Source organism: Strongylocentrotus purpuratus, unplaced genomic scaffold, assembly GCF_000002235.5.
Source record: "Strongylocentrotus purpuratus isolate Spur 01 unplaced genomic scaffold, Spur_5.0 spur5_scaffold_5, whole genome shotgun sequence".
Classification (NCBI taxonomy): Eukaryota; Metazoa; Echinodermata; class Echinoidea; order Camarodonta; family Strongylocentrotidae; genus Strongylocentrotus; species Strongylocentrotus purpuratus.
Genome location: NW_022145611.1, coordinates 31,677,414 through 31,701,796, shown reverse-complemented (window position 1 = coordinate 31,701,796; position 24,383 = coordinate 31,677,414). Strand labels below are relative to the sequence as shown.

The following is a 24,383-nucleotide window of genomic DNA, read 5'->3' as shown; positions in this document are numbered from 1 at the left end:
CGTTTTCCCATCGTGACTGAGCTAGATTTATCGTATCCATGTGGCGAGTCGAGATGTTCCGTGTTGAAGATATGTAGGGCAGTCAAACATTTCTACAATGAAAAGGTCACAGGAGAAAATAATTTCGAAACAGAGAACTTGTTAAAAAGTCATTGCATTTATGACGCCAAGTTAATGGAGTATGCAAACACGTACGCTATAACTCAAGAGAAATCAAATCCAGGAAAAATTCAATGCCATATTGTACATTCCTATTAACTCATGTTCGAATTATGAAATACCTTACTGTAATGTTCGCAACTTTCAAAAGGTAATACGAAATCTATTGAATTTTGTCTAAGGTTAATTTTATCGAAAGTCTTTGCGATTTTGTTTACAGATCGCTTATGTCTCTATTTTTGGCATGTTATAAAGCTCCATCTCTATTTACTGTAAAGGCACGATCGATTTGAAACTTAATACTACCTACCTTAATGAATATCATACGATTCGATAGTTTACTCATGTCGTTTTAATTATCTAGCCAACATTAATTAAAAAGTAATTATGGGGAGGCAACGATGTTTATATAAATACAAAAAAAATCTATTACCTATTTCTTCTCTTCTTCAGGATAATCTGCCTCCTTTAATGCTGAAGATTTTGCAAATGTGGAAGTGCATGTGTGTGGCGACTGGCAACATATGGATGCCCAGGTGTGCAGGTGCGAGGTGTCTACATAATAGTGCAAGTAAAAACGTTGCCGGAAGTAAACGCGATTAATACCTTACGTTTATAGCAAGTCCAGTTCGCCTGATATAAAGAATTATATACTTTGAAGGGTTCCAACAGCTTTATCTCAATTTTTTATTATCAACCAAATAATGTATTAAGAGCAGTTTTGCATTCTTTAAATATTGATATAGTATCCTTAAAGGGTGATAGAATACCCGGGTTTGATATTAAACACATAGGGCCATTCGTTAATTCGCCAGAGTATTTTTGTTGTTTTAGTCTCCCAAATCATTTCTAGTTCACTTTGAAATAAAGAATATCTTCGAACCCTAAATTTAGCCAAATGACATTGGTGAAAGTTGATATTTGGTATATTTGTAACACGATTTAATGGATATCTTTGAAATCACAAGGAGGGTCCGAGAAAGGCCAAATATATAAAATATTAGGCGACAAAGCTTTCATCTATCAACGTCCATACTCGCGATGTGCAATCATAACTGTACCAATTAAATTTTACTCAAGCTCATATTGTATACAATTGTTATGGTCATCTGTTTCAATATCTGCAGTTGACAGTGTGTTTGGCAATACATCTGCGTGTAAACGATTATGTGCGTTGCGTAAGATGATAATTGTGATTTTTCGAATGATGATGTTTACCTTCGAAATTCTAAACAGCCGAGTCAAATGAGATAATTCTACATCTACCGCGTGATATTTGGGGATTTCTGTGTTTGTTCTGGAGGTTTACTTGGCGACAGCTGTCTGACTTACCTGTATGGCCTTATCTCCACTCATGTAGCCAGACAAATAGGGAGGGGGCAGTGGAACCATGACGCCTTATGAGAGTTTTTGTCTGTAAATTGGAAATTTCGTTGATAAAAATCAACATGAAGAATGCAACCCACAATTTGTTTTCTTCATTCATTAATTTCGGTTTATTGAATCAAAATTCCTTGTTAAAACAGTCGGGAGACTGATACATGTACAAACAAAACTGACAAAATTACAAGTACATCGATATGGAAAAGAAACAAAAACTAGTTCAAGGAAAGAATAACAATGATAATAATGGAAACTTCAAAATAGTGCACATCATAAATAATAGAATTCGAATTTACAAACGTGGATGAGTGGGAAAAGCAAAACAAGAAAAAGAAAATGGACAAAGCGTTTCATTCCCTTTTCTCGTAACATTTAGATTTTGAGTGTTTACATTTAAACACAATTAACAGAAATGGATATATAACACACAAAGTGAGGATGATACAACCGAATATGCATGTATTACAAACGAACAGATCTACTATACTAGCATATATGAAGAAAGTTGGAAAGTAATAAACGAAATGGAAAGCTGAAGAAGATCTAAAGAAACATGCGTGTGTAAATAATGTGTAAAAATATAGTAAAAAATAACAAAATGTATGGTTTACCGTTAAGCTTAGTGAATGAAATACCATTTTCCTGTTACAAAAATGTGGACATTTTCTATACTCACTTACTGTCTGTCGGTAAGTTGGGTCAGTTGCCCCCCCCCCCCCCCCATGAAAAACTGGCTACGCCATCACTCGGTTAAGCATTCGAGTTTGTTTTACCTGTCTGCAGGATCGCAGGATGACAGGCTAAGAATGAACGTACTATATTGTTTGTGTTCAATTTAAAGCGACCGGTGGTTCAGTGCATGTCACTAAATAAACTCAATGGACTCATGGGTACTTACTTAATTATGAGCTTGAGTGGAACTTACCTGATATAAAAACAAATCAAACAGATATGGCTAGATGCCATCGGTCTACGACGTGCCCTAGTTCCTAAACCGCCCAACTGCATGCAAGGTTCTGTCAGAATAAAAAACACAACAAATATGTTTGTTTTCTCAGACTACACTTTAGCAAAACATATAATCTATTTTTTAAAATAAATTTATTGAAAAAGAAGGTCTGGTTTTAGTGATTTCGTTAAAACTCTTTGAAATAATATCCCCTGAGATTAAAAAAACAAAACTGCTCTTGCTCAATACTGATCTGGACTTACCTGTGGAATTAGAAGAGATTAAAGCGACTTCGGCAAAAGAGAGAAAGGGAAAGGAAGAAAACGAAAATACATTAAAGATGAGAAAACGGGGCAGGTGCGTTGGAGTAGTGTATTCAAAATGTTATAAAGGAAAGCTTGGTGTTTTCGGAGAACTATATATAACAACTGATGTCTCTTTTTCTCTTTCTTTGCTTGTCGGCGAATTATTCTGCTACCCCACACCTTAAATAATTAAATATGGTCTAGTGGCACCTCCGCAAAGGGTTAAAGGAAACACATGGTTCAAAATGATATACCACAATGAAAATGATATTTAGTATTTTGGTAAGGGTCTCCTCCGGAAAATAAAAATAATAAAGAGGGAGAGACACACACACAAAGAGATACAGAGACAAAGAGAGACAGAGAGACAACAGGGAGAGAGAGAGAGAGCGAGAGAGAGAGAGGGGGGGGTGGAGAATGATTTCAAATACGATCTACAACGTAGAGATGACAAAGTGACAAGGAGAAGGGAGGGAGGGGATAGCTAAGTATTTTTTTAATTATTATTCCCCTCAACCCTCTTAAATAGAGGGGAAAGGGCTATTGACGTTTAACATTTTTTTGGTATACCTCTATATATTTTTTGTAATAAACGAAATAGAAGTAGCAACCTGCTAAGCACGACTGAATAAAAGACTAGCATATTGCCGTTGTACTCCTATAGCTGTGTTATTACATCGAGTCAGTCCTTCAGAGTTGGTAGGTGAGCGAGATTTCCCTTCTCTCTCGCTTTCTATATCAGTCTTAAGTATTGGAACTCCCGCGCAAACAACTGAGATTTTTAATTTCGGATATCTCCTCGGAATAATATTCTCTCCTTTAAAAAAAGAAAAGCCTATGCTCGGAATACGCTAACCTGGTGACGGATATTGCAAGGTTTTTTCGTTATCCGCGATCGTGTTTCTCTGCTTTTTTTCTTTCTCTTTTATCTTCTTCTCTTATCTCAATTTTGTCTGGAAGGAAGTTTTTGGTGAGAAGAGTTACACATCTTTAGAAGATAATGGCGCACAGGATGTATCGACCGATCTTTATCTTCTCCTTTTTAGTGACGATCCTGGTTATGCATTGTCAAACGGGTAAGTGACTCTTTTAATACAAGAAATATATAATATAATTTGCTTGAAGAGCATAGCAAAGCATAATGAATATTCTACCACGCAGTCTGATACCATTAAGCATAATAGGGGCTACAAGATGGACAGATGTTTCGTTCGAAACCGTCGATTGTGTGGTAGATATATGTAATTGGCACTGGTACTAAAGCTCTTTTTACAATCCTTATTATTCACGGGTATTTCGAGAAAAGCTTAGTTAAATCCGATCAGATAGAAGAATGCCAATAGAATGGTTATGTTCGGGTATCATAGCAGCTAATTCTCTTTCTTTATTCATATCACTTTCGGGCAGCAGTTAATCTTTGGTTTACCAGAAGAGAAATCAGATTGCTATTGAGGCTACTTTAAGATGGATAAAAATGATTGCTGGAATTCGCAGATTTAAGACTTTTGAGAACCATTATTTAGAAAAGACGGTAATCTAATCACATTTTCGAGCTGAGCTATTATATGCGGTATCTGGATGATATCTTTCCTTCAGTCTCGCTCTGTCTCGTCTAGTTTATCATTTCGACTATCTTGGTTTTAAAATATATTCCTTTTCGAGTAGCTTTTCATGTGGCCTAACAGTTTAAAATTTGGGCGAGGGATTACCATGGTAATCCCCAATGAATGAAATGTTGCTTTGTTATTCTTTTTAAAACGATTTAAAAATGATAAAATGTAATAGAAGGCTAAGTGTATTAATACACGGTTTTTTTTAAATAAAATCTTAGATAATTATTCTAAAAACGAAAACACATTCCTAAGAAGATATTTCTGTTTTGTGTTTTGTTGTTGTTGGATGAATACGTTGTATTATGCAACAACATTAGAACAACATTAGAGATAAGTAATAGAATAAATAAATTGAAATTATAGGAACCCGACATATTTTAAAAAGAAATTGCGTTTTCAAAGTGTTCAAAATCAATGAAAAAAACATGGATCTTTTCCGGTCTTGTTATGAATTGGTAGATTTAATAATCAAGGAATCGGGACTGAAACCAAGTGTTTTAGACGGAGGTGAACCGAAGTGTACTACGGCCACGTTTTACTGCGGTCTTCATTTCGTAAAAAAGGTAGAAACTTAGGGCTAGAGTCGCGATTGGGTTGTAGGTTAGGGTTTGGGGTCATACATTTTAGGTATGTACTGTGTTGGGTTCAGAGATGAATTTAGGAAACTGATTAGTGTGAGAAAATGACCGGAAAGCATTGTCGCAGGAGCACATGTCGCGAAACCAAGGGGCAATTACAATTGAACAGGATCGCAAAGACTTTTGAGAAATCAACCTTGGACAATTTATATAGCCGTGTCCATCACCAAAATGGGCTCAAATTTCAATAACAGGTTTTTATATTAATCCAACATGATTTATATTTGCATTACAGTGAGGAATTGAAATTGCTCTTGATTTGATTTCTTTATAATATTGGCGATTGTGTTAAATGTGGTAATCGTAGAAGAAGCGGTCCTTCTTTACCCTAGTCTATTGAAAGTGAAACAAGGAGATAATGGACCACTAAACCATTTGGGAAATAATATTAATTTAATGGGGGCACATATTCATGCTTGCCATATGGGGAAATAACCCACATGCAACCCCCCCCCCCCCCCCCCCCAATTGAATTTACGGTATCAAGAACACCGTTTGGGCATCTCTCAGTATTCTGCGTATTTCCTTACTTGATCATTCGGAACACTAGTAAACCAATCATTGCTATTTTTAACTCATTCTCTCATTGCCTTTGTATTGCTGTTTTGTAAAACTTAAAACATTTCTTCCCTATAGTTTCTGTTTTACGCACGCACATATCTCTTCCATCGATTTAATTTTGTTTGTATTCACTAACATTTGTTTTTTAATAGAAAATATGGTACAGATGCTTCTATCACAAGACTCCATGCGCATTGTTAGCTTTTAGTATTACTTACTTTGCAACGCAGATGAATATAATTATAATGACGCCAAATACCATGATAACCGTTAAAACATACCAAAAAAGAATACCCTAATTATAATATTCAATTCGGCTGATTAACGCAGGTGTCCTTGCATGGCAACGTTATTATCTAGGTCAAAATCAAATTCACTTCTCCGTTATATCGGTCGGATCTCATATTAAAGAAGGAGGATTATTGGTTATCTGCGTCATGATGGCCCGGACAGCCTCTATATGAGCTTGGCTAATATAAGATGCAGAATGTCCATGCACTTTTTTCTTTCCACAAGGTCAACATTATCTCATCATGTGCCTGCATGTGGATGTAGAGCATATATTTATAGGTCTAGCAGGTGATCTTTGCTATTGTCTGGAATGTGGTAAGCGATAGTATTGTAACATTTTTCTTTTTTCATTTTCAATTTCTAGACGTATAAAGCATGACCGTCAGGGAACACCTCTTTACAACATTTACTCGACTAGATGCCGTTTCTAATGGAAACGCAAATAGGCCTCAAAATAATGATATAACTGAATTCTCAAAGCGTTCATAAATACGGTGATATATAGTAATGATTCAATTAACTTGTCTTAGAGTCATCAGCATTTAAAACCCTACGAGGAATGAATGTTTTTTTTTAACCTTGCGTATTTGAACATTTTCAGAAAACAAATTTGTAAAAAACATAAGAAACCTATAAATATGGTGAGCAAATTGATGCATTATTTTGACGTGAACTTAAAGCATGAACAAAATCCATTTGTTTGGCATAACCATGCATGTGACCTATCTCCAGGCGCGTAGCCACGGGGGGGGGGGGGGGGGGGCACGTGCCCCCTAAAATTTCCAAGATCGGTTGAACTTTTTTAGACCCCTTTTTTGACCTCGATCGATTACATATATCTGCCCCCCCCCCCCCCAAACGTCGAACTCTGGCTACGCGCTTGCCTATCTCAGATCAACGCAGTTTGTATATTGATATATTTAGACATTTTGAATGAGGCTTGACTGCATACGATTGTTGAACATAAACTTTAATGAATCTGTGTAGGAATAACGATGTAAATAGATAACGATTAATGTCGATCAATGCATATCCACTGTCGACTTAAGTTCGTGAAAGCCTTGAATTAACATTTAGATTACAATCGTGAATGTTTCTGCTGACGCCAGCCATATCTCCTATTTTTGCCATCTCTGTCTTATTGCAGGAGAAATATTCCTCATTATTAGAATCCGTGGCCATAATGACGCGTTGAACCGTTCTAGCCAGCACTTATGACTCGTAAAAAAAATATTTTGCAACTTATGGAACACTTAATCAATTTTTATCCCACTTAGATTATGGCAGTCGTCTGGTGATTAAGTGCAGTGGCTGTCTATGGTGGATTCGCAGACTCCTAACCATATTGATTGATTTGACCTAGTACTTAATTTGGGGGCGATCCTCTTGAAGGGGGATAATTTTAAAGGTATAAAATCTTCTTCAAGCTGCCCTTGCTGTTCTGGTATCAAACGGAAAAAGCATGCAACTTGTATAGTTCTTTTATCTATCTTGTTAAAATTTCCTTTGATATTTTTGATATTGTGAGATAAGAGGCCCGGGAAGAGAGATATTTTAGGCCAAACAGTAAATTATTTTTATTCGCGAAGTGCCATGGAAATACGTTGGGTAACCTTTCGTCCCAAAATGACGTTTCCCTTCTCATTTCATTTATTGAAAAATCTCTGTATTTTCTTACATTTTACCAGATATTATTCATTCTCTTCTAATTGTATCTAAGACGTGACAGAAGCAAACCATAGTCAATTAGATGGCACTGCTGCCTGCCAAACTTGATTAGGATATAGAGTGACAATACAGAGTGAAGTCTGCTAAAATGTTTCCCAAGTACACCATGATGTACTACCCAGCTGCTCTTCAGACTAAGGAGAAAGAAGTGACAGTTATACTTTCAGAGAAGCTTTACACGGATGTAATGCAATTATAAGTTAATTTATGTCCATGTATATAGATAGTTAGATGTTAGATTTGTCTAAGCAATGGATTGAAAGAATTTATAGCGAATATGATTCTGCTAAAATGCATGAAAACTAAAATAGAACCCTGAAATGATTATCAAATTCAGCTGTCAAATTTGTTACTCCACATTTTGTATATACAAAAGGCTGCTTTGGTTGCACTGATCCACGAGACATTTTTTTATTTTATACCTACAGTTGGCTAGCTGAAGACGATTGTAGTAAATAAAAACATAAATTGATTTTTGTTTTTGGTTTAAATGAAACTTGTGATGGTTAGACATTAATATTTTGAATACATTTTTTAATCAAAATACAAATACAAAAAGAGCGAGGGTTATAATGTTGTTGTGTATTTACAAATTTGAAAATCAGAAATATTGTATTATACTGTCGCAAAAGACGTGGTAGAATATGCCTTTTAACAAGAATTATGATAAGTTATGTTTTGGTTTCGAAGATTTTCAGGTCATTAAGTTCGTTTTGATTTCTCTGAAATTAATCATCTTACTATTTTCAGAAAAAATGCCCCTGCGCTTTGAATCATTTTGTTTGTCTGTCTGTGTTATCCTAGAACAAATTGTTTTGGCGTCTAGCAAGATAACGTCAATGACTTATATAAACATATTATACCCTCTGGTCTATGTTGCACGCAGTAATAGGTTAGAGTATATAGGGCACATTCAAATTATCTCTATCAATAAATGAATCATATATTATATCATGGTGGATATCATAGACGTCTTACTTGCACGCGGACTTTCTTTTTCCTGATATCTAAGGTCGAAGTCTCATCTATCATTGCTTAATGAGATAAAGTAAAACCATGGTGTTTTTTTAAACATCACGTTATGATACATACATGTACACAAATATTAACTTCGGTAGCATTTTCAAAATTCTTTGTTGTTCCTGTCTGTTCTTCCTTTCTAAAGCACATTTATCGAAAACTATGTTAACGCATTAGATCACTTTCGATATTTATTATTAGACTCTTCTATTTTTTAGGCTGTTTAATATCGACAAATACAAGTCTCTTTGATTGCACTAATCCCATCTTCAATCCCACTGTATGTTCCTTGTATTCATCTCCAGCGCACCTATTGTGTCCATCCTATTCTAATCATCCCATCATTTAATTCATTCGCGTGTCATTTTGTTTGCATGATACCTCTGACGTAACCCGCCTTGACCATGCCGCATCTATCACCTTCTACTCCTTCATTCCCACCCACCCACCTGCACTCTTTGTACTGCCCGACTTCCTTCACCACGCCGTGTAAAATTATATACTGTTTCTTCCTCCCTTTCCCCGTCTGAAGATCCCGACATATTCTCCTCCATTTCCGCATCTATATACGATCTTATCGATAAGACGGGGGAGAAAGATGGTTGGAGGTATAAAGAGATAGAGAGAGAGGGGGTAGATAAAACACAGCACAAGAAACAAATGTCAAAATGCATCCGAAAGCGGTACCATAGCAGTGCCCCTAAGGGAGGAACAATCTAACATTTCAGTTTTTTTTTATCGAATCTTTTGTAGTTCATATTGTAGAAATGTTCAAACCCGGTTCGTCCTAAAAGATTCCACATTGCTGCACAAGAATTTTGAAGTTCAAAATAGAACCTTTTTTGGAGTGCTTCTATCGAACCGTTGACGGTGCAAATTGGATCCTCTATTTTTCTGTGTGACAGAGAGCGAGTGAAGGGAGAAAGACGGGGTGAGGAAAGAGAGAGAGAGAGATAGAGAGTGAAGAAGAGAGAGAGAGAGAGAGAGAGAGACAGAGACAGAGACAGAGATACAGACAGAGCCAGAGACAGAGAATGAGAGAAAGGGGAGAGAGATAGGGGCAGAATGGAAGGCAATAGGGAACGGCAATAGCGAAAGAGAGAGAGACACACATAAACAAAACAAGAATGTTGGAGAAACTGGAGAGAGACAGGGGAAATAGAAAGAAAAAAGAAGGTCAGAGAAGTAACACAGGGAGGAGAGGAAAAAGAAAATGAAAGAAAGGAGGAAAGATAGAGGGAGAGAGGAGATGGATAAGGAGGTAGAAAGAAAATTGAAAAGAGAGAGAAAAAAACAAAAAAGAGAAAGATATAGAGAGAGGGGGGAAGAGATCTAGAGAGGAAAGGAGAGGTTAAGGACTTGGATGAGCCATAGAGATGGCGTAGGAAACGAGCGAAGAGAGAGAGAGAGAGAGAGAGAGAGAGAGAGAGAGAGAGAGAGAGAAGAAAAGGAGGAGGGACAAGGCTATAAGAATGGCAACCATGCGGTACTAGTCCTTTAATCCGCCGCTGCTTTACCTTTCTCACGCACCGGGTTACATGTAGCTGTTCCGTTGTTTGAAAGGCAGATTATCCGCTTGGTGGAGCAGACATCGTTGTGCTTCGCTTGACTCGGGTTAACGCAGGAGAAGTCGATTGTGTCTTCATCCCATCTCCCCCATTCATCTTTGAACTCCAGATTCTTACTTGACCTTGATAAAACTGTATGATTTGTTAACATATGGAATCATGAGAGTAAAATGCAGAATCGTGGATTCTTTCGGCTTATTCTTTGACATTAACAGGTCAAGATGGGGTGAATTGGTACAAAATGGCCCAAAGTATAATATGAACTACCTACATCAAGACAAATAAAGGTAGCCCTTTTAAAGGATACCCCCTCCCCCCGATGGATCTCAAAATTCTTACCCCGTAGGCCAAAAACAATATTTGAATCATTTTCAGTATGAATAGTTTCTAATTACGTCAGACGAAAGAAGTAATAGTTTCATATCTAAAGAAGACGACGCGTAATACTCATTCGACCTAGAGTTTTTGTAATACTAAAATGGGATTGGATAATCCCTCCATAGCTTAATATCAAATCAGAAACCGGATTGAACTCATTTGAATTCACACTACTGTGTAAGCAGTTTAAAGGTACATATTATGAAACAAGGTAAGTAGTTGCGTTTTGGCAGCCCTACTGCAACCGTTCTCTTCATTTCTTGGCTTTCAAAAGGGAGGGATGATTTTGTTTGCCGGTCCCAACCAATTCTGAGCATGCCCCCTGATAATAAATTCATAAATCATAAGTAGTTCCTGTTTTAAGTTAAGTCAATGTCGAGTGTAGAGGCTGAAGATGTAAGAATAAGAATAAGGTTGGGTTCGGGGGAAATGTCTTGCCTTGCCTTGCATGATTCAAAGCAGGGGTTCAATTTCGTCGATTGCACTTCGCGAGGACAGTGCACTGATTGGACGAAATTAATGGAAATCTCCGGCGTAAAATGTCCGTGTGACTGATGAGTGCATAGTCCTAAATCGGTCAAAATGGGCGCTGCTTTTTGTAGCCCAGAATGCTCATAATTTGTCATGGGTTTCCGACTGTAAAACAGCCCCAGATTGATAATCAAGCAATTGTGGTGGTGTATAGATTGCTTGGCCTTGTCGAAGGTTCCCAATAATGGGCACAATTTACCCATGGTTGTGCTCCTCGACGCCAGTGATATGCCTTGAACTTAGATTGACGGTCGGCTTCATAGAGGTTTCCAATACAAAAGCCGTCATCAAACATTACCATCTCAAAGAGAGTTCAATGTTACCAATACTCAAGGAGAAATATTTTAAGCGTTTTATTTGCAAGTTCAAGAGTTTATTATTATTCTTTGGTATTTAAAAACAATACGAAAACATTTGTTGTAATCATGATATTTTAAAAGATTATAAGGATTGTTACAGACACCCAAAAAAAGTCCTTTGGCGTTGACTCATCCATATAAATTTGGCATGAGAGAGAAAACAGATACAATTAGAAATCAGGCTTGTTCAGTTGTTAGTTTAGTTATATAATCTTAATTATATTGCTTTCGAGTATGCTAAAACAAATCTCTGTCGGGTGTTTTGAGCATCCCCTTGGATCGGTAATATGCAAATTAGTAGATTGTTGATATCATCATCGCCATCATTATGAAATTAATTAACAGAAGGTCATCGACTGCAAACAAAAGTTTGAAGGAAATTTCTAATGAGCGCTTCTGCTCAGTACGATTCAGGTTAGTACGATTCAAGAATGTAGCAGACTTATTATTCGAGAACTCTGATGATATCCTACATGATGCAACAACTAGAACAATGTAGGGAATGGTTCCAAAAATGGAAAATAAATCAGAGCCAGTATAGTTTGACCTCCCTTTAAGTCTCCTTTACATCTTTACATCGGCCCGCAATCTCGGACTCCATCTAGACGCAGAAACGGCACTTTGCCCGGACCAATGATACAGTCATAGATAAACTAGATGTGACGTAAAGGGCCGCTTGATGCAACCATTAAGCTATATTTCCAATGGATATGCCATCGCTCAACATCTTACAGATCTGTCATACAAGGCATTTTGTTTGTCCATCGAAGAAGTAAAGAAAATAGAACACTTAATGGTCAGATATGCATCGTCTGCCAAGGAATTGAAGTCCATTTATATGAACATTCATCAAGTTAGTAAGCATCATACTTCTTATACGTGTTAGGCATGCCTTCTAAGTTATATAGGCAACAATGATACATGTACATTGGGTGTCTCTGTATAGTGTTTGCTTTTAAGTAGTACTAGTTACCATAATTACGGCAGAGTCGAATAAGTGAAGTGTAATGATTAGAAGATAAATTATCAGAATGCAAGGATGAAATTACCAACTAGATTGTCAGCTGTTAAAGTACGCAAATACTATTCTTAAGGTCAAATGTGCAGCTAAATGCCCCCCAGTACTTTAGTCGAAAAAGAAACGGGGCAACTTTTTAAATGCTGCATATTTAATACATATTGCCACGACATGCCACTAATATATTCAACATGTACCCTTTCTTTTTCAGCAACGAAGAAATTTGAATATTGACTTTGTAATAATATAGTCTGTTTCTTCTCTTTTCTTTTGGTCAATAGTCCATAGTTATTCTGGTGGTAGAGGTGAGAAGACCTTGGTGAATAAACTAATGACTGAGTACGGCCACAAGGCTGCTAGACCTGTGCGTGATGCTGCCAGACCTGTCTGGGTGTACTTCAGGTTTCTACCATCACAGATTATCAAATTCGTAAGTATTCCTTTATTTCTTTCACCTTCATCATCGTTCCAATACTCCAGCCACACCAACTAGTTCGACCCGAGGCCGATAACAGACCGTAAACATGTGACTTTACCACGAATGAATAAGAATCGGTCTGTTTGGAGCTGATTTGGGGGTATATGAGACTGGGGTTATTAGCTATGAAGCTTACAAGGAAATAACTACTGGTCTTTGAAATTACAATACCCCAGTCAAACCGACAAGAGCGACACTAAACCGATAACAGGCCAAACAACACAATCATTACATCACAACGAATAGCCAATATTCTGTCGATACGCGGTAAGTTTTGAGTCGGTTCGACGGTGTGACTGGGACGTCGTTCATGTCGCATGGACAATCAGCCAGCGTTTCACTGTATCTACTATTCTTAATCATCTTTTTGCTGGTGTTTTCAATTCAGCTAAAAGTTGTTATCATCAATACCATGTATTCATATGGTTAATATATTACGTTGAACTATTTTTTTCATTGTAGGGCTCCCTTGTAGAGCAGGTCCTCTGGATTAGACTAGCCTGATTATGTTAAAGAAAATGTAATAAAATAAATAAATAAATGAATAAATAAATGAATGAATAATTAAATAAACACATTCATCTGTGAATTCGATTGGTGAATTTGTTTTGAAAAGAAGTTCAACTAAGGCTTTAATATAAATATTTCCTCAGTGTCAAGAAAGCATAACATCTTAAGATACTCATTGAGAGCTTGCTCTTCATTATCTCACCATCCCACTATCATATGAATTATCTAATACATTATCTGTGAAGAAAAGTGCATGATCAAGATCCAAATATGTATTACTTTCCATCATGGTTATGCATTTTTGTTTTGTTCTGTAGATACTTTAAGAAATGATTTCCATTTTGATTGGAATTGTTATCCACCTATGCATAAAAATACAATAAGAGAATTTATTGTCCTAACTTCTCCAAAGTTCATCCTAAAGGAAATTTGTGAATTTAGTAGTAATACGAGATAAACCCCTATCCCTCTGACAAAGCAGTCTAAGCCAAACATGATACTTAGACTATTTTTTTCAATTCTAATCCCAATTATAATTATCATCCTCACCATTATAAGCCCTAACGATAATAAAAGCGATACGAATAATTAGGATACTACTACTACTACTACTACTACTACTACTACTACTACTACTACTACTACTACTACTACTACTTCTACTACTACTAATAATAATACTAATACAAATAATAATGCTTTGATAATGATGGTGTGATACTACTACTACTCATTCTAAAAATAATGATTATAATAATAATTATCATACTAATAATAACAATAATAATACTTATGATGATGACAATTATATGTAAAGGCTATCAAAATCTATTCTACACAATTGATTCGAGAACTATTATGTAGCCTTCAAAGTATATATTTCTATATATGGGGCATATGTTCAATAATATGCTACCATGTACATGACTGATCGTGCCTAACTATCTGTACAAAACAGTCATCTTAAAGCTCAGCTCAAACAGACCACCCTCTTCAAGTAACGACGTGGGATGTACAAATATAAAAATATGGTAGACGCTAAAGCATTTTGAATGGACCGATTTAATAATAGAAATGCAAAATTTGCACCCTCGAACATAATAATGAATGATTAATACAACTAGAAGTTTGTTTTATGCCTACAAGCTTTATATTTTATTTGTTGCGCTTAGGAAAAAACCAAAAATAAATAAACGAGTGTTAGATACCCTGGCCCCCGTAGCGAAGTTTCTTGTCTACACGAAGAGAAATGACGATGTCTAAAGATGGGGGGCATCACAATCAGTGAATACATTGATGTTGTTTCAAGATTATGCACGTTAAGCATATTGAAATCGGTGCGTTTGTTTCAAGGTTATATCTTGTCAGTATTTATGCAGCATCAGTCGTGTGGAAAAGCCCAGAAGTACATCTAAATGTTCAAGGCGGAGTACTAGCAGGATGTTAAAATAATGTCAACGTTAATGTGACTGTCAGTGACGTCAGCAAGATCCACAAATGAAATGTGAAGCATGTGATTGATAGAGTCAATAAATATATAATAGGAACGAACATTAGTGTTTCTTTTTAGAACAAAATATCGATGGAATATTAAAGCAATAAGAATAATAATAAGCAAATGACACAGCAATATGAGTAAATTGCAGAGATGTGGTATAAATTGGTTTAAGAGTTGAAGATTAAAATGTGCGATTAGGAGCTACAAACTGACAAGTTTAAACAAAGTAAAAATAAGAAATTCGTTTAAGAAATTAGATTAAGGAAGCCGGTTTAAGGCAGATGGGGGAAATGAAGATGAACTGACAGATAGAAAGAAATACATACGTAATGGTTAAACCCATAATGACAAGAATGGCCTCACATATTTGTAGACACATCTACTTAAATACAAGAAGGATGATATATAAAGAGTAAGAAGGGTGATGTCTGGTGGAAAAAAAGCTGTGATGATATCTGTTTCCAAGCATAACCACATGTTAGCCCTGCGTCATCGCGATACAAGAGTGAGGTAGATCTGACTATTGACTACCTCATCCTTAGACTCACGCTTATCCACGCTCATGTTAGCATGTTCCCCCTTCAACCCCTCTCCCTCTCATTCTCTTTCTACATAATTATCTCATTCTTTCACATTATCTTTGTCTTTCGTATTCCCCCTCTTTCATGTTCTATGTCTTTCTCGGTATTTCTCCTTCTCTCCCGCTCGCATTCTCTCTCCCCCTCTCTCTATTTCTTTCTCTCATTTCTATCTATTGGTCTATCTATCTATCCATATCTCGATCCCCGATTTCTCTCTCTCTCGCAATATCCATCTCTTAATATTTCTTGATTGAGAAAATCATGTTTAATATAATGACTCATTTTATGTTATCTGATCATATCTATCTACTGGTTCACTGTTCAAAAAGCTTAACTTATTGGACAGTCCATGACAAAATGACTTCATATATCGCAGGCGTGAAATATTATATTCACACTATTTTTATTTTATCGTCTTGGATACCATTTGATCTTAAACAATAGGTTCTTTATCAGCAGCAGACATCAAATCTCTTACCAGTTTGTCTCTCTCTCTCTTTCTCTCTTCGGGGATTTCCGAAAAGAACTGAAGGACTATACCTACACCTACACGAACCATGTGAAGCGCAAAGCCTGTCCTGGTGAGCGGCGCAGTTGTAACAACAAGGTTGCGAGAAAAGTACATATTTGGACTGGTAGTACAATACTGAAGGATAACATAATCCAGAATCGATGTCGAACGCAAGATGTAGCCGATGCATTCTAAGATTAGCAGTCTAATGGCATATGTGGAGACACAGCTACGAGCATGCTGAATTGTATATGCAGCAAATATCTTTCTTTAAGAATTTTCCATCCTAATTTAAATATTTCCTTTCATTAATTTGTAAGGTCACTCTTGAAAAACCTCAGTCGCATCTTCGTTGGTCTTATCATCAGAACAAATCTAGAGTGGAGATTCTATTTGCACTTAACACCAAGCTTAAGACGATTCTAGTAGTGAATGACTTTAGAATAAATCCATTTCGAGTAACACTTAGTTTTATAAATCGTTATACTTTAAATTTGCTATGTCCTAGAACTACAGATTTAAGAGTTTCGACGTATCTCCAAAGCAATCTCTCCCTCTCTGTCTCTCTCTCTGGCGCTCTGCTTTTTCTGTCTTGAGCTCTTTCCTTTTGGTATATTTTGGTACGCATCCTTTCCTTTGATACCATCCAACGTCATAATTCTTTTCCTTCCCCACTGTCTTTTTTCTTCCAACCTTCCTTCGATTATATCTCTCAGGAGTCCATCATGCCACAGAATATGCCCAATCCATTTTTTTTTCTGAACCTCCCTAATGTTGTCACTCAAGCCACCCAACTTAATTTTACTCTCTTCCTCTACGGCCACATTTTAAAACTCTCCAACCTTTTCAAGTCTGCTGTTTTCAGAGTCCATGCTTCTGACCCATGAAGCAGCACTCTCCAAACCAAAGTTTTCATGATTCTTTTTCTTAGATACAGGCTGAGATTTTGTTGGTGATACTTACGCACACTAATTTCAGAATTACGCGGGAGCAGTCTATTGTTTAGGATTTGAATTTTATCTCTTGAATTGAATCGTCAATGTAGCAGATCGACTCCAATCAAGTCAATAGAAATCTCTTGTTGTTTTTCCATTTTTCCTCAACGATATATTTGATGTTACTCTTATGAATATACGAATAATTATTGTTTTTCGTAGGCAGATGTCCCCTTTTTTCTTACAAAGAGAAACGGGAAAGATACTTAAAAGAGATTATTCAAAAAAAAATTAGCCTGCAATTAAGTATCTTAACGGTTATTGCTTCCCAAGCGATGTATTTTATCTGATAATGATGCCATAGCCAACCTGATAGAAATGAAGTAAAGAAAAACAAAATAAATTTTCTTTCAAATCACTAAAAGTAGTGTAATTTTATTATATTTTACACTTTATATTGCCGATTTGACATTAAGGTGCTCAGAGAAGATTGATTAACCAATTATAATGGCTACATTGTAATGTCGTTTGTAATTGTAATTTTTATTTGTAACTTTATTTGTAATTTTAAATGGCATCCTGGTATCGCTCCATAGCAGATCAATCACAATAATATAAAGGGAGTAGGTGAGATTTAAGAGAAGTATTTCGGGAGCAGGGTAAAGAGATTGAATAAAAAAATTCCTAAGCAAAGTTTAGAGAATGGTTGTAAGGGGAAGCACGCATGCACTCAAAACTACGTGTGGACAAATGTGACCTTTTGTACGGAGTACGAGGAGGAAATTGCTTGCTGGCGGCGGCATATGTTCCCAAAAAGGTGGGAGGGAAGATTATGGCGATGAAATTGAATCAGAATAATCTAGAAAGAAGGATAAAAGCAAAGCTTGTATTAAGAGAGAAAATATAATCAGGTTTGCCCTCGATGTGCCGCTTGAATCATATTTTAGCCTAGTTTGAGGGTGTTGTGTTTCTTCCACGGGCTTGAAACCAATTGTAGAAATAAGGCATGATCAATTTGCAATCTAGTATCTTGTTCCGCATCCTTACATTTCTCTCTTTGTTTTGTTTTCTTCCTCCTTTGCAGGATGAGACGCAACAGCAATTGACCATCATGGCTTACATGAGGATGGTGAGTCTAATTTCACTTGAAATCTTGAAATGTCACTGGTATCTCAATTTATACCCAATTGTTACCCGTGTTCCAACATGGTTCTGCCGAAGTTTAAAAATAGTTTTAAGCAGTAGAAACGTTAAAATGGCGATGAATATTGATGAAAGATCTCCTTTCTTTGCCAATTTATGCACACTTCTTGAGATTGAGGTAAAAGCCGCATGAATTTTTGTAAACTGACATTGACTGAAAGGGTTCAGCAGATGGATTGTTGTTGCGAAAGTTGTGGTAGTTTTTATCTTGAAGCTTGAGGCGTCGTTGTCACTCAATATTATAGCCGAATGAAGCTAAACTCCAGAGCTCTTCACGTCTTTTGCTAAATGTCAGAAAAAGTGAGAGTAATTAAAAGTAAACCACTGTATTGAACTGTGTACGGCCTGTCTAAATTTCAGGCCATATAGTGAAGCCTGCGTTTGCCTCTGCCCTCCTAGACCCCGGAAAAAAACTAAGCGGGGGCTACGGAACGCGGGTTCTCAATATAGATTTATTTCTGCCGCCCCCCCCCCCCTGTTCGGCATTTTCTGGATACGCCGCTGGAAAGATCGGAAGATGAGCTTAGTCTGTTTTGTTTAAATCTGCCCTTATTGTATAATAACTTCCTTTTGTTTCAATCGGATAAAGCATAACTTAATAGAAAAATAATAAATCTTTATTACATTTCGGTAACGAACGTTGACAGCTAAAACTGTGATATAGACTTCAAAAGAGAAATCAGCTCAATATTTCTTTTCTAGAGTGAAACCCTCGATAGATTGCTTTAGTACACCTGATAGCATAGCATAGTAAATCTTGAAAGATATTTAGAACAGATTTGACGACCTTTACTTGCAGTTTGATAGGCACAATCAGTATATCATAATATTATTCTAGTAATTAGCAACCAAAACGAATATATTTCGTGTGTGTTTCTTTTTCATCCTTTGTTCTTTATTTTGTATGTCCATTGGCATTGCCTGTATAGATTATGAGCTTTAACCTAACTCAGCCTTCAAATCTGGGAACTCTGTATACAAATATATTACTGAAAAACAAATCTACTTCTCTGATTGTTTTTATTTGTCTGTATCAATAGGGCCTTAGGCCCAATATATACGAGAATATTTTGAAACTTCGACCGTCTTAAAAAAACGTCATAAAAACAGACCGCCATAACATGAGGTGCAAGACGTATATGTTTTGATCGCCAAGTTGGATTTCATGAAGGGTATTTTGAAGATAAATGAAAGACTAATAGAAATGCCCCTCGGAAAAGGGAGAGCGCGATGGTGAAAGAGAGAGAGAGAGAGGGGGAGGGGGAGTCTTTGGTTTGTATGCAAAAATAGCCCGGATGAAGCCTCCACTCTATCTCGAGCTTACATCAGAATGCACTTTTTTGTTAGATGGGTCCGGGGCGAAGGCAGGCACGATAAAGCTGATTAATGAAGCTTTCACTGTCCTGTCTGTTTTGTGACGAGGAACATATATTGAGGTGCGGCTCTTTTTTTTCTCGCAAGGAAAGCATGAGGGGGAAAAGTATATCAATAAGCCAGAAAAGTGCGCCAGGGTGAGGATATTTAATCAAATGAGAATGGCATTCACAAAATCTGGCTTTGCCAATTGCACTAACGTGCCCTTAAAAATAATGTACCTCACATTCCCTTTCTCTTTTTACATTTCCCCCTCCTTTCTCCTTCTCCCTTTTCTCTCTTTCTATTGACAAATGCATTTTCTTTCCTATTTCCTTTGCATGTCTATGTCTGTATCATCCACCCTCTAATTCTCTTTCTCTCTCTCTCTCTCTCTCTCTCTCTCACTCCCTCTCTCCCTGTCTCTCTATCCCTCCTCTCCCACTCTTTCGCTCTTTCTATAAGCAAGTATATCCATGTAATGCCCTTCCTTCCCCAATCTCTTTCTCTCTCCCAATCATATCTCTTTTACAACCATTGAATTATCAGTGTATTTTTAGATTATGCTAGTGTGGCGGTAATTTTGCGGATATTGGAGTCCATTAAAGGCAAAAACGACGATTACGTCTTGTGTTGTTGTCCAGCAACAGGCAATTGATAGGATGACGTCATCATCGTTTCCCTGATTGCCCTAGACTCCGATTCCAATCTAATGGAGATGGCTATTGAGTGGGAATGAAGCGCGAGAGGGAGTCGGAAAAGATAGATACAAAAATGTAGACTGGGCATTGTTGTCGTTATTGTTATTGTTGTAGCTTTTTGTTTCTGCTGTTTATTTTGAATGCCAAGTAAGGTTTTACAGAACTTTGTATAGGAATGCATATACCACCTTTTCAGGTCTAGATCTACGCATATTCTTAAAGCAGATTCATTCACTTAAAAAATGTTCAGTTGAATCTCTGTGCTCCATTATACATAGAAATACATGATGTTCCTGGAACGGTGGTCGGTGTGAGGGAAGCTGACTTATAGGGTATGCAAGTAGTCATAACATCTTGTCATCTTTACCCTCGATTGGCATTCCAGAAATCTATTGTAAATTTCACTAAATTCTATTCCTGCTCTGACATTTTTAAACGCGTGATCCTGCGTTGATCGACAACTAATGTAGCACGACGCAACGCCGAGCCTATGTTGTTATCTTCGGCAGTCAATGTCGGTCACGTGATGAAGCGTTCGCTGATACCCAGCAGGGGATGGAATTTAATGGCGTATTGAGATTGAGTCAGGTGACAGTGAAGTGTCTCACACACACCAACTCTGCACATATGCACGAGGCGCGTTATTTATTTGCGTTATTAGATGCGCTAATGAAGCCCGTGACAGCATAAAGGACATACGCCATGAATTCAATGTAATAATTGCGCAGTTCACTTTGCTTTCATATTGTGTACGATGTCCCTCTCAACTGGTGCGTCAGAGACCGAGCAAGTCACTGTCATATTCGCGCGTCAACAAAATGACTCCTAGAACACAAGCGGGCATAGGTTAACCTGGTTATAGACTTAAAAGCGTGTCAGCTTGCGTTGAATGCCAATCACCGGCAACCACCGACGCGATGCCGAACCGACGTTGTTATCTCTGGCAGTAAATGTCGGTCACGTGATGAAGCATTCGCTTATTCCCAAAAGGACTCGAGTTGTTCACCTTATGGTTTGGTGAATATTCAGGTGGAGTTGGATGGCAATGAAGTGACATCTCAACTTTGTTAAGAGTCCCATCGCACCGAATTATAGCTTGATAAGTCCCCACGTCAGAAAGGCCTATCGAACCGAGAAAAATTATTGTTTTTTTATCGGCTTTCAGACAGGAAAGTAAGTCCAATTTCATTAAAGCAATATATGGAACGTACAGCATTTTGCTTTATTTAGATAGAAAAAGAATAATTCAGTCGTGCCGCTGATTAGAACAATTACAAAATTTCTTCAACACATATCCTAACAATTTCGCGTTTTCGTAAGAGGGTTGATATATAGCTATCGAACTACTCATTACTTTGTGATGCTTTTTCACGGTGTACAATTCAAAGACAGTAATAAAGTATATACTATTGATAATGATTGTACAATACACTAGGGATTAAAAATGTAATGAATAGTCTTTATCTTTAAATTTGTCATCGCACATAAGCATAATTCTATTTTTGTTTAAACTAAGTATTCAAAATATGTACACTGAAGAACTTGGAATCACATTATCAGACGTTGACACTCAATACAATATAATTCCTGAGATATTCCTTCCACGGCAACATGATATTATCCAAATATGTGATTGACGTTTATTGTCTATTTGCGATGGGTTTTGTCTGTCTGTTTATTCAAAGTTCTTCTGGTAGAGTATCATTGTGACATTTCAAGCTGTTTGATTAGGAAACGAGAATAAAGCCTTGACTTTTCCTATACACATGTGTGAATCATGAGTGGCATACTATCCATAGCAACAAGTCTTTGTGTGATTCCATTCGATTTATTGGTTTCAGTAATTAAGTTGAACTCCTACGCATTACATGCTTTTCGCTTGTTATATCCGAGTTTCACTGGCGTATATTGGAAACCGGTGGCGTGTACCCTTCAGCGGTTTAGTGTAGGGGAAAATCGGAACTCGGCACCCCTTTGTACCCGCCTTTTCACATTTCTCTTTATCTTAAGCCACCATCACACCGAACTAGTTCTCAATACGTTCTGGAAAATATTGCCAAACGGGCTCAAACTGTGTGCGAACGGAGTTGAACGTAGTAGCAACTGTTTACGATATGTTTAAGAACTTCATGGCCGGGCTCAGACTGGCTATACGGGAGACTGCTCTAGAACTTTGAGCCTGTTCAAAACTGTCCCGTCCTGCAATTAGACGAAGTGACAACGTACTTAAAACGAGGAGGACGTACTACAAACGGACTGATTGCCGTACTATGAACGGAATTGCCGTAATTCGATCCTACTTGGACGTGTTACACTCCTAGAAAATCGTTCAAAAACGGGTAATGGTCGGGTTAGAATATGTAAATAATGTCTATAATACGATCCTAGATCGTTCATTAACAGTCCTCAATACGTCCATCTCGTCTGTACCCCGTTCACATTCAGTTCACATCAAGTTCAGATCGGGTAAATTTGCCATTTCCAAGCAGTCCAAGCCCGTCCGTAATCAATTTAAACCAGTTCTTAACTCATTCTACCTCGTTCGTAACACGTTCCTAGTAGGACCGAAGTACGGTAATTCCGTTCGTAGTACGTCCATCTCGTTTTAGTACGTTGTCAGTCCGTCTTATTGCGGGACGGGGACAATTTTGAACAGGCTCAAAGTTTTAGAGCACCCTTCCAGTGCAACCCAGTCCGAGCCCGTCCATAGAGTTCTTAATCAGATCGTAAACAGTTGCTTCTACGTTTACTCCGTTCGCGCACAGTTTGAGCACGTTTGGCAACACTTTACAGAACGTAGTGAGAACTAGTTTGGTGTGATGGGGGCTTCACTTGAATGTCTTGATTTGCACAGCTTGAATCGTTGAAGTTGAACGGGAATAAGAAATAACAAGAACGCGCTCGGGTTGTATAACCCTTGAGCCAGGACGTGCTTCCACACGCTTTAGGAGCGCGTTCGAACGCACTACGAACGAGATGAGGACGAGCTGAACTGTCTCTGAACTTGTTATAGTGGGTTTGGTCGTATTCTTAACGAGTTAGAACTAGTAGATGACGGGTACAAACTGACTACGGACTGGCTTGAACTGCCTGGAAATGGCAAATTTACCCGATCGGAACTTGATATGAACTGACTGTGCACGGGGTATAGACGAGATGGACGTATTGAGGATTGTTTATGAACGAACCAGGGTCGTATTATAGACATTATTTACAAATTCTACTCCGACAGCAACCCGTTTTATGATTTTCTAGGATGGTTCCAAAACGTAGTGAGAACTAGTTTGGTGTGATGGGGGCTTAATATTTCAAGTATCGTCTTTCATCGTTTGAATGATCTGTTTCTTTGAGCGATGTGCAGAGCCAGTGGAACAGGGTGCTCAGGGGGCTCAAGGGGCCAACTTTGAGATAGTACGCTGATTGTCACCCATAACATTAAATGGTTCTACGTCGTTAAACATTTCTGAGATCATTTAATAAATAGCGAGTGATCTCCACTTTCATCTATCACATTTTTATACTTTTTGTTCGTGGTCATGGGGCATTTACTTTCGCTTTTCGATTAAGAAAATTATAGAAAGTTTGCATAAGGAGATTTATGGGGTCATTTTTTCACATTTTTCTACTTTTGGTTCGTGGTCATGAGGCATTAACTTTCGCTTTTCAATCAAGAAAATCATCGAAAGTTTACATATTAAGCAGATTGATGGGGTCATTTTTTCTAAAGAAAGTCGAGTCTCTCAAAACGTAGATTGCATGGAAAAAATGAAAAAGAAAATAACGTCCCTCTATTCTATATTACTTCCCAAGCACACTAACTAGACAGATGACAAACCAAACCAACATTTACATTATCCCAAATACCCAAAAATCGGACGGTTTTGGAGTCGGTTCGGAATAGATTTTGCGAAATGACTGAGGTACTATCCGACAGCCCCTTTCTAAAGCGTGATTTAAAACCTTTATTAACCTCGATTGCTCTTCCGCAGGAAAGATGAAAGGGTTTCATCTTCAATAAGATATTCATAGGATATGAGTTTAAAGAATTGTGTGTTTTGAACAAATAAACGCATTCATCTTTCATGTTCTGACATGAGCTTTTCAAACGTATT

General features: G+C 37.3%; 1 protein-coding gene across 1 annotated transcript in view; it reads left to right on the top strand.

Annotated features, from left to right (window-relative positions):
- Nucleotides 1-3,511: 3,511 nt before the first annotated feature.
- LOC577442 (neuronal acetylcholine receptor subunit alpha-10) overlaps nucleotides 3,512-24,383 on the top strand; it is a 74,144-nt gene continuing 53,272 nt past the window's right edge. The window contains 3 exon segments of the mRNA XM_003726215.3: nucleotides 3,512-3,872; nucleotides 12,783-12,931; nucleotides 18,099-18,143. Of these exon segments, the coding sequence (XP_003726263.3) occupies nucleotides 3,797-3,872; nucleotides 12,783-12,931; nucleotides 18,099-18,143 (270 nt within the window). The 5' untranslated portion in view covers nucleotides 3,512-3,796.